At 53.2% G+C, this 16,749-nt stretch overlaps 1 protein-coding gene across 1 annotated transcript in view; it reads right to left on the bottom strand.

The window, feature by feature from the left end:
• The window catches only part of FAM178B (family with sequence similarity 178 member B), a 127,561-nt gene that overhangs the window by 17,569 nt on the left and 93,243 nt on the right, over positions 1 to 16,749 (bottom strand). Inside the window, exons 18-19 of the mRNA XM_012556317.2 lie at positions 8,296 to 8,383; positions 692 to 823 (exon numbers count right to left, since the gene is read on the bottom strand). Of these exons, the coding sequence (XP_012411771.2) occupies positions 692 to 823; positions 8,296 to 8,383 (220 nt within the window). The remainder of the gene's footprint in view (positions 1 to 691; positions 824 to 8,295; positions 8,384 to 16,749) is intronic.

Raw genomic sequence — 16,749 nt, 5'->3', positions numbered from 1 at the left:
CTGCTCTGAGCATCACCTCAGGAACCTACAGGCTGGGCCGCACCATTCCAAGCCCCACAACCCCCAGGTTCTGGCGCGTCTCGTTGGCCCTGACTCCCTCCCACCAAAGCATGCTTTCAGGGACGCTGGGCAATGCCTGGAGAGTCAATTAGGAAGAACTGGGGAAAGGCCACGGACTTGGCCTCCGTGACAACCACAGCAAAGAAAACAGAGCAGTGAGGCCCAGCTTTGCCCTAGAAAATGGGCATCTCAGGTGGAGACAGGACCTTGCCCTTCTTTCCCACACCCCCATCCCACACCCATAGCAGCAACGAGCTCCTGCATCCTCTCTGAACTGTGCAACCATATTAACTGAGAAAGAACACGAAGCAAACAGAGCCACGGCGGCTGTAAAGGATGCAGCAGAACATGCTAGCAGAGCCAGGCACATGCGACCTGCACACCTTTGCACCCAGCACCCACTGCACCTCCGTGAGGGGTGTGGGCACAGACACTGATTACAGGCTATGGGAGATAATGAGCACCTCCTGCAACAGAGGGGAGGCAGCTTGTTGGTATCTGCCCTGCGTGGCCCCGGGGCGTCAGGAGGACTGGCAGGAGCCAGGAGCCGGGTTCCCGCGAGGTGGCCAGCCCTGCGGTCCTCCGCTTCGGGTGAGTACCCTGGCGGGGGCAGGCATGTGCTGGTGCTTACCTTGTGGTCGAGCTCGGCGCTGGCCTTCGGCTGTTTCTCCTGGCAGGATGGCAAGGTCCCAGGGCTGGCGCGCAAGTGCTGCCTGAGGGAGGACGGCCTCATGAGGCTCAGGAGCTGGCTGAGCGAAGACAGCTGGGGAGGAGAAAGGGAGCCATCACTCACAGAGGGCGGCAGTGGACACTCAAGGCGCCCGGGGGCTCAGGTCTGGACACCTCTGTGGGCAGCACCGGGTCAGCATGCAGGCTCTGCAGTCAGACTGCTGGCTTCAAGACCCACAGCCACCTCGCCCCTAAGGATGTGACCCAGGGCAAGCTATTAGCCTGTCGGAGCCTGAATGTCCTCGGCTGAAGGATGGAGACGAGTAGGGCATCTTCTTGTGAGGATGGAGAGTCACTCACACTCACACACATTCATACATACACACACTCACAAATAGACACACACACACTCACATACACAACACACACCTCACTCAACACAACTCATACACTCAAATACAAACACCTACACACACACATACACACAACACACACCACTCATAACACTCATACTCTCACACACACACAACTCCCACACATATGCTCTCATACATACACTCAACTCACACCCACAACTCACACACACACACTCATACATACACTCATACACACCCACAACTCATACACACACAACTCCCACACACATGCTCTCATACTCATACATACACACAACTCACACCCACAACTCACACACACTCACATACATACACTCATACATACACACAACTCACACCCACAACTCACACATACACAACTCACACACATACATACACTTACACATACACACAACTCACACCCACACACACACTCATACACACAACTCACACCCACAACTCACACATACACAACTCACACACACACATACATACACTCATACACACAACTCACACCCACAACTCACACCCACATATATACACTCATACATACACACAACTCATACACATACACAACTCACACACACACACATACACACAGAACACTCATTCATACACACATGCACGCACGTGCACAACTCACACAACTCACCCTCACACACATACATACACTCATACACATACACACAACTCACACATGCTCTCACAACACACACTCATACAACACACTTATTCTCACACTCAACATGCATGCACACACAACTCAACTCACACTCATACATACACTCACACAACACACCACACTCATCACACACACACATGCACACACACGCCTCACACTCACAACTCATACACCCACACACACTCATACACTTATACACACACATAACACACACCACACTCGTAACATACCCACACACAACTCACACATACTCATGCTCTCACTCATACACAGACACACACACACACTCAACATACAACTCACACATACACTCACACACACACACAGTGGCACGCACAGTGCCTGGCACTCCCTCGAGAGGTGAGCGATGATGCTCCCCTTCGGCTGGAGGCTGACTACTTCCCTGGAGTAAACGGGCACTCAGGGCTAGAAGGATGAAGACTGGGTGACTGGGTGACAGGGTCTCCCCTGCCACTGGGCAAGACACTTCCCACCCTGGGCTGCTGTTCCCCATCTGTTGGCTCACTCCCCTTCCCACCCCTGCCTTTTCATTTACTGTGGGGATTTTAAACAAACACGCAAGAAGCTAACTGACCCCCCCCCATCAGGCCCATCCTTCCGGTTTCATCTCTTCTCCTCCCCCCTTCACCACCCCTCCCTTTCCCCCACTTGTCTCCCAAGTGTGTTAAAGCAAATCCAAACATCATATCCTTTTCCCCTAAAGAGCTTGTAACAGAAAAGCGTAAGAATTTTTTCCCCAATACAACTGAAATACTATTATCATGCCCAATAAAATTACCAAGAATTCTTTAGTATCACCTAACACCTGTGTTCGGTTTTCTCTGATTGTCTCAAAAATACCTTTTCACGCGTGGTTTGTTTAAATGAGGATTCTCCACAAGGTCCACACATTGCATTTGGTGGATGTTATGAACTGTGTCCCCAAAAAATGTGTTGTAAATCCTAACTTCTAGGCCTGTGGTTATAATCCTACTTGGAAATGGGTTGTCTTTGTTATGTTAATGAGGCAAGATTAGCGTAAAGTGTGTTTTGAGTCAGTCTCTCACAAGGTATAAAATGAGCAGACCAAGCAAGCTGAGATGGGGGAAGGCTGATGCCAAGACACACGGACATCGCCAAGGAACCAGGAAACAGAAGCTGAAGAGACAAGGACCCTTCCCCAGAGCTGACAGAGAGAGAATGCCTTCCCCTAGAGCCGGGGCCCTGAATTCGGACTTCTAGCTTCCTAAGCTGTGAGAAAATAAATTTGTTTGTTCAAGCCATCCACTTGTGGTATTTCTGTTACAGGAGCACCAGATAGGGAACTAAGAGTGGATACGTCACTTAATCTACAAGCTTCTCCACCCCGACCAGCCCCACAATTTGTTTTTTTTGGAGAAACCACCCACCCTCTCTGAACAAATGGGCTGTGGACCCCTTGGGAGGGACTGTGGCCTGCATCAATCCAGATGTCCACAGCCTTCCACTTCTTCCGGCCCTGCCCATATGCGGGGTTTGGACAGCCTTGGCCTGGCCCCTGCATACACACACTGTTAAATCCTGTCTGGGATGCGGGGAGGCAGCAGGCTCTGAGCGCCTGGCTCCTCTCAGGCCACAGGAAACCTGGGGTGGGGGAGAAGCAGGGGGGAAGGAGCAGAGCCAGGGCAGTTCACAAAGGCCTCTCTCTTTAGATCTGGCAGGTGTGGGCCGGGCCAAGCCCCCAGCCTGGCTGCCTGATGGAGCCCAGCCCTGCCTGGCACACCTGGCTTCCTCGCGGTGATTCACCGCAGACACCTGCGCAGCGCTGAGGGCAGCTGCAGGCTCAGACAGCCCAGGTCTCACAACAGCAGCTGGGCTGGGGGCTAGGAGTCAGGCATCTGGCTCCTGGAAGTGGGCCAGAGCTGCTCAGCCGGTGTCTGCTCCCTTAGAAAGGGAAGGAGAGGAGGGTGCAGGGGGAGATGGAAGCTTCTGGGCCAGAGAGGCACTGTCTGCAGCATCACTAACACCACAGTCCTGCCTGCCCGGCTCCGGCCTCGGAAGTCTGGGGAGTAGTTTCCAAAACAGCCCTGCCCATTCGGGGCTCCCAGCTGTGCAAATGCAAGAGCCAGGCTCTGCGGCCCGCTCCGGAGCAGGCCCTCCGAGCCAGGCCTCGCCCCCAGCTGCTGGCCGCAGACCGCCCTGCTACGGGAGCTGGGGGTGGGGCTGCGAGGAGCTCAGTGACAGCCTGCCTCGTCCCGTGTCCTCCCCTCACTCCATGAAAACAGCTTCAATCTGCCAAGAGCCGCAGGCTGCCTCTCCCTCCTCTGCCCTACTATCTTCAGATGGCTTATTTTCTTCTGTTTCTAGCTGGGGGCAGCCACAGCCAGCCCGTCTGCCACAGGCACACCCTCTTGGGGATCAGGGCTTATTGGGGCCCTGTGAGTCCCAGGGGGACAGGAGCCTGACCAGCGCCCTCCCCACCCCCACTGCGGGCAGGTGTCTGCAAACACAGCCTGCTGGTGAGGGCAGAGGCCTTCAGGCGAGAAGCAAGCGATCACCAAGGAGAGAGGCCCTCCAGCAGCCTCTGGGCCGGTCAGTTCGGCCGGCAAGAGGAAGACACCGATTCCAGTGAGACAGCTGTCCACTCAGCACGCCACTGAAGCGCCTGAAGCCAGCAGAGCACCTGTTCACCCAGGGGAGACGGTGCAAGTCTCCTGTCGGGAGGCCCTGGCTGGGCTGGCCGCTTGACCTCTGGGAATGCTTCTCTTCCATTGTGCCCCGGCACCCTCCACCCCAGCCACGGTGACCTGCTGCTGCTCCCTGAAGCCCTGGGCCTTCTGACCAGATACTGCAAAGGCACCCTTCTGCTTCCACCACGTTTGCTGCAGGCCCACCTTCTCAGGGGGCAGCCACACCACCCCATACATGCCAGGCCCCTCACCCAGCTGTGCTCCCTTTTTTCCCTCCACAGCCTTCACTGCCTTCTAACGTGCTGTGTACCTATTCTTGTTTATTACGTGTGTCCTTTATCTGTCCCCACTCCCTCACCTGAATGGAAGCACCACGAGGGCAGTTTTACTTTGCAGTATCCTCAGAACCTGGCACACAGGATATGTTTAATAAATACTTGTCAAGTGAATGAATAAACGAACAAATGAATGAATAGCAGCTTGGGACTGCAGCTAACCTGCCCCTAGCAGATGCGAAGCCTTATCCCCCCTGGTTTAGGCCATTTGCAGCCCATGTTTTCCAAACTCCAAACTGGAAGACATGATCTGACATGAGATTTGCTGTGTTGCAAGAAGTGGGCTGGGATAAGCATGTCCAGAACCCAGCTCCTGACTTCCTCCCCAACCCTGCTCCAGCTGGGTCCTGCCTGTCTCGCTCAGCAAAGGGCAACTCCGCTCTACCAGTTCCACATACCCTGGAGTCCGTCTTGCCTCTTCCTCTCGCTTCCCACATCCTGCTGGCTGTGCTTGGGAAATCCATTTAGAGTCTGACCACTTCTCACCACCTACTCTGTAACCTCCCCAGGCCAAACCGCCATGTCTCTCACCAGGATTACTACAATCGCCTCCCAGCTGGTCTCCCAACTTCCTCGGGCCCCCAACAGTCTATTCCCGACACAGCAACCACAGTCTGAGTTAGTGGACTATCAGCTACCACTAATGGGGAGCACGTAGCAGGTGAGAAGGGGGCCCCCCACAGTCAAAGCTTTGTGCAGAAGGAGGGGTGGGCTCTGCCCTGGGAGGAGGGCCAAGAAGAGCAGGCAGGGCTGGGGCAGACGGTGTTGAGGACACGTTGGGAAAGGGGCCTGTGGACTTTCATGGGCAGCTGTTGGGCTGAGGGCAGGCCCTCTGAAGGTGTGTCGGAGATTCAATTCACCTGACAGGACTGGAAAGAGAAGCCACTGGAGCCAGACACCTGTGAGGAGGCTGTGAGCGAGCCAGGCCCCAGGCAAGGAGGGTCTGCCTGCAGGGGAGGAGGGGACGGAGCAGGCCATTCCTGTCCTTCCCTCTCTCTCAGCTGCCACGTGTCCCTCAGGACTTTGCACATCCTGTATCCTCTGCTTGGAAATCCTCGCTTTGCTGTACAAGTACCTGCTCACCTTCTCTGGCAGACACTTCTCTGCCTCAGCCCCTGGCTCCTCCCATGCCCTCTGTTCCGAGGGTCATATGGGCTCTGTCACCCTACCCCCCGTGAGTGGTGCCCCCACACAGCTGCTCCTCAGCACCTAGCTCCCAGCCTGGCACACAGGAGGTACTCAGTGAATGTCTCAAGGACAGTCGGACAGAGAAGTGGGTGTACAGGCAGATGGACGGACTTGTGTCCTGGAAAAGCCCTGGAGCTATGGATGACCAAGGCAGGGGTGGACCCGGCTCCCCACTGCCTGGCTGTGCAGTCCAGCCCAGTCATGCCCAGGCTTCTACACGAGCATGTGCCCAACAGTGCCCTTCACACTTCTTTTGGGGTCAGCTGAGAGCTCCTGGGGTCAGCTCTCTGGTAGGTCGCCTGTCTTCCTGTCAGCTCCCCTTTCAGGCCCAAGCAACCCTGTTCTTCCTCCGTGATCCTTCCCCTTGCCTCTCTGTGGCCTCCACTGGGAACACAGCCCCCCAAATTCCCCTACTCTCCTACACACAGGTTCCGGCCAAGAAAAAACAAATCAAAACCATACCCCAGACCTTGAGCTGACCCTGACACTCCGAGCAACCCTGTCTTTCCAGGCGCTGCTTCTGGGTGAGTTCCCCCCACCCACCCCTTGCTTCCCATCCTCCTTTCTCCTAACCCTGATGGTATGGCCTCTGCCCTCCACTCTGCTGACACCGCGCTTTGCTCTCTGCTGGGCTCGGTCCCTGCCTCTAGCTAAGGCCAATCCCTCTCTGTTAGGCTGCCTTCCTGATACACACACTGCCTACTAGTCTGTCTCTCCTCTCCCCCTCTGCATCTCTGCCCGCCCCTCCCCCTTCTCTGCCCCCTCATCACACTGCTCAGCCCCTCTGTTCTCTCTTCATTGCAGAGATGCTCTGCTGTCAAGTGACCCTTGTGCAGGTCACTCCCTCATCGGCCCCTCCCAAGGCCTCCACCTGTCCTGGAGTTGAAGTGACTCTTGTGCAGGTCACCTCCTCACCAGCCCCTCCTCCCAAGGCCTCAGCCTGTCCTGGAGTTGGCTTGGGGTACATTCTCCCCTGGGCACCCTGACAACTTGCCCTCAGTGTTCATTCACCCCACAGATGTGTACTGAGTCCACAGCACGTTCCAGGCACTGTGCTAGGTGCCAGGGGCAGCGGTGAACAGAAAAAACAGGGTCCCTGCTCTTAAAGAGTTCTACTGGGGAGTGGGCAGGATCACAGAACACAGACCCTGAACAAATAAATAAGAAAATGCCTGGAGGCGGAAGCCATGGAAAATTTAAAACAGGTTGACAGTGACGGGTGATGGACACTTTGGGTTGGGAGGTCAGGAGGGGTCTCCCCGAGGAGGCGACATTTCAGCTGGAATCTGAATGACAAGAAGCTCCAGCCACGCCAAGTCCAAGGGCAAAAGCACTCAAGGCAAAGGGGGCGGCCAGGGTAAGAGGAAGGCCGAGCTCACGCTGACACCCAGCCCATCTGGTCACCTTCCTGAGCTCTCCCTCATCCCATGGAGTCACAGTCAGCTCCTCAGAATCAGCCAGCCTATGTCTTCCTCTCCCTGGGATGTGCTGGAACCCTCCTAGCACCCTGGGCAGAGGGGGTCACGGGCTCCGTGCAGTACAAGAGACGCACAACCCTGGGCCCTAGAGTGCCTTGCCCCTCTGGTGTCGCTGGGCCTCAGGGTTGTTTTACCTAGCAATTCTTCTGAGACCCCAGGGAGATTCCAGGGAAGTGGACAGCATTCTCAGAGTCCTAGTGGTGCAGTGGTTAAGAGTTTGGCTGCTCACCAAAAAGCTGGCAGTTGGAATCCACCCGCCGCTCCTTGGAAGCCCTATGGGGCAGTTCTACCCTGTCCTGTGGGGTCGCTATGAGTCGGAAATGATTCGAGGGCAGTGGGTTGAGAGCATTCTTAATTTTCCTGACATCCATCCTGGGCTGGCAGTGACCCATGCTGCCCCCAGGGCCACTGAAGTGATGTTCTCTCAGCTGCAAGGAGGTTGTAGCTGGAGCTTCTTGGAGAGAAGAGGAATGGGGAAGGAGGATCAAACTCCAACGCCCTTGCTGCCTAAAGAATGCCTAACCCCAGGGCAGAAGGGACACTGCAAGTGTGCAGCTTTGATTTAATAAGTTCTTTTAAATTTTTGTTGTTTTCCTACCTATAAAAAAGTAACCAACGCTCCCAGTTCACTGCTGCATCCTCAGAGCCCAGCGTGCACTAGTACACGTGCAGAAAATATTTGCCGAATGGAGGACTGTGATTAACAAACCAAACACAGCCTAGCTCTCCTGGTCTGAGCCTCCCAAGCTTTGGGAAAAGCATCAGCAGTGGGCAGGCTGTGGACAGAGCTGCTCACCCACCCACAGGCATGTGACAGCCCCTCCGAGGGCTGAGACTCACCTGGGTCTTCTCTTGCCAGAGAGGGAGCGTCTCTTGCTGGCCCAGCATCTGGGCAATGACCATGAGGCTGAGTTGGCTTCGAACCTGCCTGTGAGAGAGGAGCAGGGAGGACTCAGGGAGCAGAGCCATCTGCACGAGGGTGGGCGTGAAGCCCAGGTGCTCCTGCAGGGCGCAGGGTGTGCACAGAGACCGCCCCTCCACCTGCGGACCACTGCTAAGGGCCTTTTCCTTTGGTTTAGAGCAGTCATCACTTATTACATACAGCAATAAAATGTTCATGATAGGAAAGCGAAAACATAAGCAAAAAGAACAAAGCTGATGAGGGCTGTGGGGACCATGCTCTTGGGGAACATCTAGCTCAATTGGCATAACACAGTTTATAAAGACAACGTTCTACATTCTACCTTGGTGAGTAGCATCTGGGGTCTTAAAAGCCTGTGAGCAGCCATCTAAGATACTCCACTGGTCTCACTCCTTCGGGAGCAAGGGAGAATGAAGAGAACAGGATACAAGGAAAAGATCAGTCCAAAGGACTAATGGACCACAGCTACCAAGGCCTCCACCAGACTGAGTCCAGTACAGCTGGATGTTGCCTGGCTACCACCACTGACTGCTCTGACTGGGATCACAACAGAGGGTCCTGGACAGAGCTGGATAATGATGTAGAACAAAATTCTAACACACAAAAAAAGACCAGATTTACTGGCCTATCAGAAACTGGAGAAACCCCGAGAGTATGGCCCCCATATACCCTTTTAGCCCAGTGAAATCACTCCCGAGGTTCACCATTCAGCCAGGGGTTGGACACCTCCATAAAACAAAACGGGACTAATGAGGCACAGCAGTCCAGGGACAAGGACTAGAAGGCAGGAGGGGACAAGAAAGCTGGTGATAGGGAACCCAAGGCTGAGAAAAGGACAGTGTTGACATGTCGTGGGGTCGTTAATCATCGTCATAGGGCCATATGTGTACTGGTTAATGAGAAACTTTTTGTTCTGTAAACCTTCATCTAAAGTACAAAAAAAAAAAAAAAAGAATTATCTGTGTGAGATCAAATTGATAAGAGCAACTCAAAACGTTTGATGGGAAGCCTAGGGAACAGTGAGTTGAAGATAACGGTGATGGAATAATTTGGAAAAGGAGAGTGAGAATAGCAGCAAAACTGGAAGAATGCAATCGATGTCACTGAATTGTACATGTAGAAATTTTTAAAATGGTGTATATCTTTGGCTATGTATATTTTCACCAAAAAAAAAAAAAAAGGTCCTCTAAGCTTGAGAAGGGAGAGTGCTGACATGTCATGGGGTTGTTAACCAACGTCATAAAACATTATGTGTACTGACTGTTTAATGAGAAACTATTTGTTCTGTAAACCTTCACCTACAGTACAATAAAAAAAAAAAAAAAAGCCAAAATTCCAGAGGTTAGCAAATTAGCATCTTAGTTTATATACATATGCATATATATCATATGGAGCCCTGGTGGCACAGTGGCCAAGAGGCAGCTGCTAACCAAAAGGTCAGCAGTTCAAATCCACTGCAGCTCCTTGGAAACCCTATGGGGCAGTTCTACTCGTCCTATAGGATTGCCGAGTCAGAATCAACTCCACGGCAATGGGTTACACACATATACACGTACACACGCACACTCAAGTACCTGGATGGTACAAACGGTTCATGCACTTGACTACTAACCAAAAGGTGTATCAGAAGAAAGGCCAGGGGATCTACTTCCGAAAAATCAGCCATTGAAAACCCTAGGGAGCACAGTTCTACTCTGACACACGTGGAGTCTCCATGAGTTAGAATGGACTCAATGGCAACTGTTTTTGTTTCTTTTCCCATATATATATACACGTCTTTGGAGAAATAGATACATGAATATTCAACTACTTCTTAATAGGTCTTTGTCTTGTCTTTGCAGCATTAGAATCCTTCAGCCCATTTAGACAGGTGGTGGGTGACTGGGCTGGTGAGGCCAAACTTGATTTTTTTCCACCAGCATCGAGTGATTTTCTTTTGGGGAGATCCCCACCCAAACCCAGGCTCCAAGGGCGGGCACGTGAGCAGGCCGGGTCCACCAGAGTCAGTGCCCAAGCCACTGAAGGGCGGTCTTTGAGCCGCGGCTGAAACTATCAGAAGGGTGTCCCTTTCCATCAGGGCTGCTGATCTAGCAGAATGTCACCCTACAGTTGCTGGTGCTGTCTTTGCCTCCTCGTGGGGAGAGCCTGGAGGATGAAGCTACAGGTAGGACAGACAGAAGCGTGAAGACAGAGCCCTAACAAAACCCAGAGCCAGGTGAGCCTGAAGCTACAGCCTCTGGACTGTTTAGTCAGTTGTGTAAGCCAACAAAGTCTCTTCTGGATTTGGTCAGCTTGAGTGGGGTTTGAGTCTCGGCACCAAATCGTCCTGATTACCCAGGGTGAGCTCTGTCTCCTCTCTTCTTCAGGGGTGAAGATTTCAGGTCAGCTTCTCAGGTGCTAACGCGTGGGGCTCTGATTTTCTTGGGTCCTTGAGGGCTACGGTGAGTAAAATAAAGAGAGGAGGGAAGTGGAGAGACCTAGAGATGGGGCTGGAGGTGGCAGGAGGCTAGGAGAGGCTGGAGAGGGAATGATGGGGAGAGGGGCTGAGAGCACAGGGAGATGAGGGCCGACAAAGGGAGGCACTCTTTCACCCACCGGTGCTCCAAAGGTGCTTCCTCTGCCCTACTGTTGTAGTTATCTAGTGCTGCTATAATGGAAATACCTCAGGTGGATGGTTTATACAAAGAGAAATGTATCCTCTCACAGTCTAGGAGGCTAACAGTCCAAATTCAGGGCACCAGCTCCAGGGGAAGGTCTGTCAGCTCTGGGGGAAGGTCCTTGTCATCATTCTTCCCTGGTAGAAAAGCTTCTCAGCACAGGGACCTCGGGTCCAAAGGACACACTACTCTCCTGGATGTTTCTTGGTGGTAGGAAATAGCTCCCCATGTCTCTCTGCTCATTTCTCTTTTACATCTCAAAATAGAGTGACTTAAGACACAACCTAATCTTGCAGATTGAGTCCTGGCTCATTAACATAACTGCCTCTAATTCTGCCTCGTTTATATCATACAGGTAGGATTTACAACACATAGGAAAATCCCATCAGATGACAAAATGGTGGAGAATCACACAATACTGGCAATCATGGACTTGCGAAGTTGACACACATTTTTTGGGGACACAATTCAATCCATGACAATTCCTCTGTCACGGTCCTGGCACAGTGCCCTCCCGGGGCCTGTGTCTTTGCTGGGCTTACCCCCAGAGCCCAGCCAGGGCCTGGCTTACTGTTAGCTCTCAAACATTTGTTAAGGAAATGGATGGAGTGTCTCCATGATGACGGCTACAACCTTCCATGCACCTCCACACTTGTTGTCCCCCAGTGGACAGCAGCTGTCAGCCCCAGCCGGCACGGACTGTAACGTGCCCTGACCACCAAACTCTAATTCCTGCAGAAGGCCGCTCCCAGAGGATGCAAAGGAGAGGTCTCGAAGCTGGAAGAAAAGTAAGGAAGGCAACAGGAAACACTTGGGCTGGAACTAGATTCTGAGAGGAGAAATGTATTCATTGCTGGGGGGGAACCCTAGAGGCAGCCTCAGCCACACCCCCTTGGAACACCACTACAAGGGATCGAAGGACCAGACAACAGGACACTCTGTAATGACATGGAGGAAGGGCTTCACAGCAGGCAGAATCGGGCCAATCATGCCCTGGCTGGTGCTAAGGGTTCCCCAGAGCCTCCTGCTGGCCATGCCTCACATGGGGTGGAGTTGGCCATGGGACCCTTCTTGCCCTGGGTGGTGGGGAACTGAGGTAGGAATGGCTTCCTGAAAGCTCCTGTGGGATTGGGCAGGCTGGAACTGGAGCCCCAAGCTGAGGAAATGGCCTTGGTCTTAGGTCAGGTGGCAATCACCTCCTCTCTTAAAGCCTCCCCTCCCACCGGCCCCAGTCCTATCCACAGCCTGAAACCCAGGGGCCTTGTTTATTTTTTTTATATAGTACTTAATCAGGAAGGAAACCCTGGTGGTGTACTGGTTAAGAGCTATGGCTGCTAACCAAAACGTAGGCAGTTCAAATCCAACAGGCGTTCCTTGGAAACCCTATGGGGCATTTCTACTCTGTCCTACAGGGTTGCTATGAGTTGGAAGTTGGAATCGACTCAACAGCAATGGTTTTTTTTTTTTTTTTTGGTTAATCAGGAAGTCAGAGGAATCAACAAAGCAAGGGGCTCTGATTTAAAAAAAAAAAAAAAGAAGAAAAGCCAGCAGGCAGTCCCACTACACACCAGCAGGGCTAACACGAGAAAGATGGGAAACAGAGGTGCTGTTGAGGGTACAGGGCGACCGAAGCGGTCACACACAGCCGGGGGGAATATTAATTAGAATAGCCACTTTGGAAAACTGGTAAGTACTAAAGCTAAATATGTTGTTAGGTTGAGTCGGCCCCGATCCATGACAACTCCATGCACAATGAAACCAAACGCTGCCTGGTCCTGTACCATCCCCATGATCAGCTGTGGATAGAATCCCTGTGATGGCTGATTGTTGGCTGACTTTTGGAAGTAGATTGACAGGCCTTTCTTTCTAATCCGCTTAGTCTGAAAGCTCCACTGAAATCTGTTCAGCATTGTTATGGACTAAATTCTGTCCCTCAAAAATATGTGTCAACTTGGCTAGGCCATGATTCCCAGTATTGTGTGACTGTCCACCATTTTGTCATCCGATGTGATTTTCCTATGTGTTGTAAACCCTACGTCTATGATGTTAATGAGGTGGGATTGGCAGCAGTTGTGTTGGTGGGGCAGGACTCAATCTACAAGATTGGGTTGTAACTTGAGCCAATCTCTTTTAAGATATAAAAGACAGAAGGGAGCAGAGAGAGAGGGGGACTTCATACCACCAAGAAAGAAGCACCGGGAGCGGATCGCATCCTACAGACTCGAGGTCCCTGAGCTGAGAAGCTCCTAGACCAGGGGAAGACTGATGACAAGGACCTTCCCCCCCGAACTGACAGAGAGAGAAAGACTTCCCTTGGAAATGATGCCCTGAATTTGGACTTCTAGCCTCCTAGACCGTGAGAGAATGAACTTCTGCTTGTTAAAGCTATCCACTTGTGGTATTTCTGTTACAGCAGCACCATATGACTAAGACAAACATCATAGCAACATGCAAGCCTCCACTGACAGATGGGTGGTAGCTGTGCATGAGGAGCACTGGCTAGGAATCAAACCCAGACCTCTGCCGTGGAAGATGAGAATTCTATCACTGAACCACCTTATGACCCAGCAATACCCCTCCTAGGTATATACGTACAAAAAGAGACGGATGCTAGAACGTTGACAGTAGCACTAGTACAGTATTCGATATAACAGCCTGGAAACTGCACAAGTGTCCATCAACATTAGAATGCATCAACCAATTGGGCTAGATCTATACAATGCAATACTACAGAGTAAGGGTTACGAATGAAGGACGACTACATTCAACAACATGGATGATTCTAACCAATGTGTGAAAGAGGCCAGACACAAAAGAACGTGTATATGATTCATTTATAGACGTACAAAAAAAGGTGAATGTCAGCTGCTAGAAGTCGGGATACTGGTGACCCTGGCGGGGACAGGTTCTGGCCACGTCTCATTTCCTGAGCTGGGAGTGGTTTTCACGTATGTTCAACTTGTAGAAGTTCGAGCCATACACTTAAACGGTTTGTGCACTATTCTGTCTATATGCTGTAGTTCAATGACACTCTTACTATAAAAAGAAATTCAGCAGGAGGGAGAAATAGGGTTACCAAATTTAGCAAATAAAAATACAGGCCAGCCAGTTAAATTTGAATTTCAGATAAACAAAGAATAATTCTTTTAGGATAAGCATGCCCCATGCAGTATTTGTATTTTATCTGGCAACCCCAGGGAGGGACGAACAGTCCTCACCCTTTCTCGACCGACCTGACATGAACCAGCACGGGGCCTCCCTGGCCTTGTGTCCCTTTAGCTCCCTCCCTTCTGCAGAGTGCCACGGCACACCCAAGGACCTTCCCCCACCCCTGGAGCAGAGAGCGAGGACAGGCCAGGCAGCGTCCATGCAGCCTGAATCAGAACACCACAGCTGACTAGCCATGGCATAGAAAACCTCAGTCCCCCACACCAGGCCCACTGGGGGTGCAGGCCAGACCCCCGGCCCTCACCCACAGGGCCCCACCCTGTTCAGTTTTCCTCCTCACACTCATGGCCTTCCCGCCCACCACATACCCCGCCTCTCTGGCCCTGGCCTCCACTCCTCCTCAGCCAGGACCTGCTTTCCAGCTGTTCCCCTGGAGCCTCTGAGAGCAGCTGGACTGGGGACACAGTGGGAGGTAGGCGGCCCCTCCTCACTGCTGCTCTGCAGCCAGCAAGCAGGCAGGCAAAGTCCTGCATCTGGGGCTCGTTAATCCCAAACCTGAGGCCCAGCGGGCAGCCAGGAGGGGCCAACCTAGGGTGCAGGGAGCCTGCTGGGGGTGGTTCCAGAAGGAGAGAGAGGGAAGAGGCGGGCCTGGGTGGGTCAGGACAGGGCCGCCACCCAGAAAGGAAGAAAAAGCAGCGAGGGGGGAGGTGGATGAAAAGAAACCCACATCTGAGGGTGGCGCGCTCCCCCTTCGCTGTCCCCTCTGCCCACAGCCTTTCATCCCAATGACTCTCCAGCCTCTTCAGCGCAGTCCCCCGCATTCGTGGTCCACTGGGACGCAGGGGGAGGGGGCGGGATCACTTTTCACACATGGAGAACTTCACTACAGAGGAGAAAAAGAAACGACTCGCCCAAACCACCACCCGAACTGCGCAGGGCCAAGCAGAGGGACCTAGGTAGCCCGGGCTGAGCCTAACGGACCGAGCCTAACCGACCGGCAGCTGGGCCTGGCTGATAATGGCCATGGGCTCTTCCTCCCCCTGAAGCAGCCCTGACCCCACCCAGCTAGGCCTCCCCGGAACTCAAACCAGGCAAGGAAGGAGGAGGCAGAACCACTCAAGCCATCTAAGGCATTTTCATAGAAGGCAACAGGCTCCCACTCCTCGGCCCTATGCCCTACACCAGACAGCCAGCCTCCGCCTTCCCCCGCCCTGGACCTCTGGAAGACCAGAACACTGGAATGGTTACTGAGGAGGCAGCCAGGGTACTGGGGGAAAATGGCTTTTCCAGTCCCAGAGCATGGTGTTGGGATGTGAAGTGCAGGCCCTCTGCTTTCCAGTCTCCATTCTGGGTGGAAACCCTCCAGCTGCATGGGAAGCCCATCCTGGCCCTGCAGGAGCACCCGGGAAGGCAAAGGGCCCAGCCTGGCCCCCAAGGAGCACCCAGGAAGGCAAGGGGCCCAGCCTGGCCCCCAGGAGCATCCAGGAAGGCAAAGGGCCCAGCCTGGCCCTGCAGGAGCACCCAGGAAGGCAAAGGCACTGACCATGTAGGCCTAGGATGTCGGGTGATGACACATGTCAGTGCAGCCCCCCGACGCCCCTTGTCTTCACTCCTGGTCCCCCGACCGAGGGGAACCAGGCCTACCAAAGCTAACTACCCTAAAAGGCCACCAGGCATCTGGCCAAAGGCATGAGCTGCCTTTTCCGTTTCTCTAGGGCAGCTCAGGAAGCAACAGCAGGCCTGTTCCACCTTGGAAAGGCGGTCCAACACCCTGCCTCGGGGCGGCTCGCACCCACCACCAACTCCTCCTGGGAGTGTGCCTGGCCCTTCACTCAGTCTTCTAGCTCCCACGTGAGTGTGCTCTAGTCAGGCAGGAGAACCCAGAACCTGGGCTGAGAAGTTGGGGACCCCCCCCCCCAGTCTGTAACCCCGTGGCCCCTGGTGCACCTTGTCATCTAGCCGCTCACACGGGAGGGCGGACACGGGTAGCGAGGACGGATGGGAGGATCACAGTGCTGCCCACCCCGCACACACCCCCAGAGTGCGACACAGCCACACGGGATGGACTTGACGGCAACAGGTGTCTGTCTGGGAAACACGTGGACTACATGTGGACAATCAGAGCTCAATTTTCATCTTTCTTTCTCTCTTCCTTTCTGATACTGTGGTCCAATCACAGAACCTCAGGCTTAGAAAATACCTTATAAGTCACTGAGTATAATGTCCACATAGTCGTCCATTTAATTCCCTTTGTCACACCCCAAACAAAATGTTCACTTCAACAAAGGAAGAGGTGAATCTGCCAAATAGGTCAGTCCATTTTTGGGGGGAAGGATGATTCTAACTGTAAGTAAGCTGTTCCCACACGATGACGAAATCTGCCGCCCAGGATTCTGCACTGGGACATCCAGCAGTAAGCCCTCTGACAAACACATAAGGCTCTCCGCATACTCGGAGAAGTTGCCATATTGCCCGCGGTTCCCCCTTCTCCGGGTGCAACCGCCACACTTATCCATCTTCCGGAATCTTTTTGCCACTTTGGGTTGG

This window comes from Trichechus manatus, unplaced genomic scaffold, assembly GCF_000243295.1.
Source record: "Trichechus manatus latirostris isolate Lorelei unplaced genomic scaffold, TriManLat1.0 scaffold00004, whole genome shotgun sequence".
NCBI lineage: Eukaryota > Metazoa > Chordata > Mammalia > Sirenia > Trichechidae > Trichechus > Trichechus manatus.
This window is presented reverse-complemented; position numbering and strand designations above follow the sequence as displayed.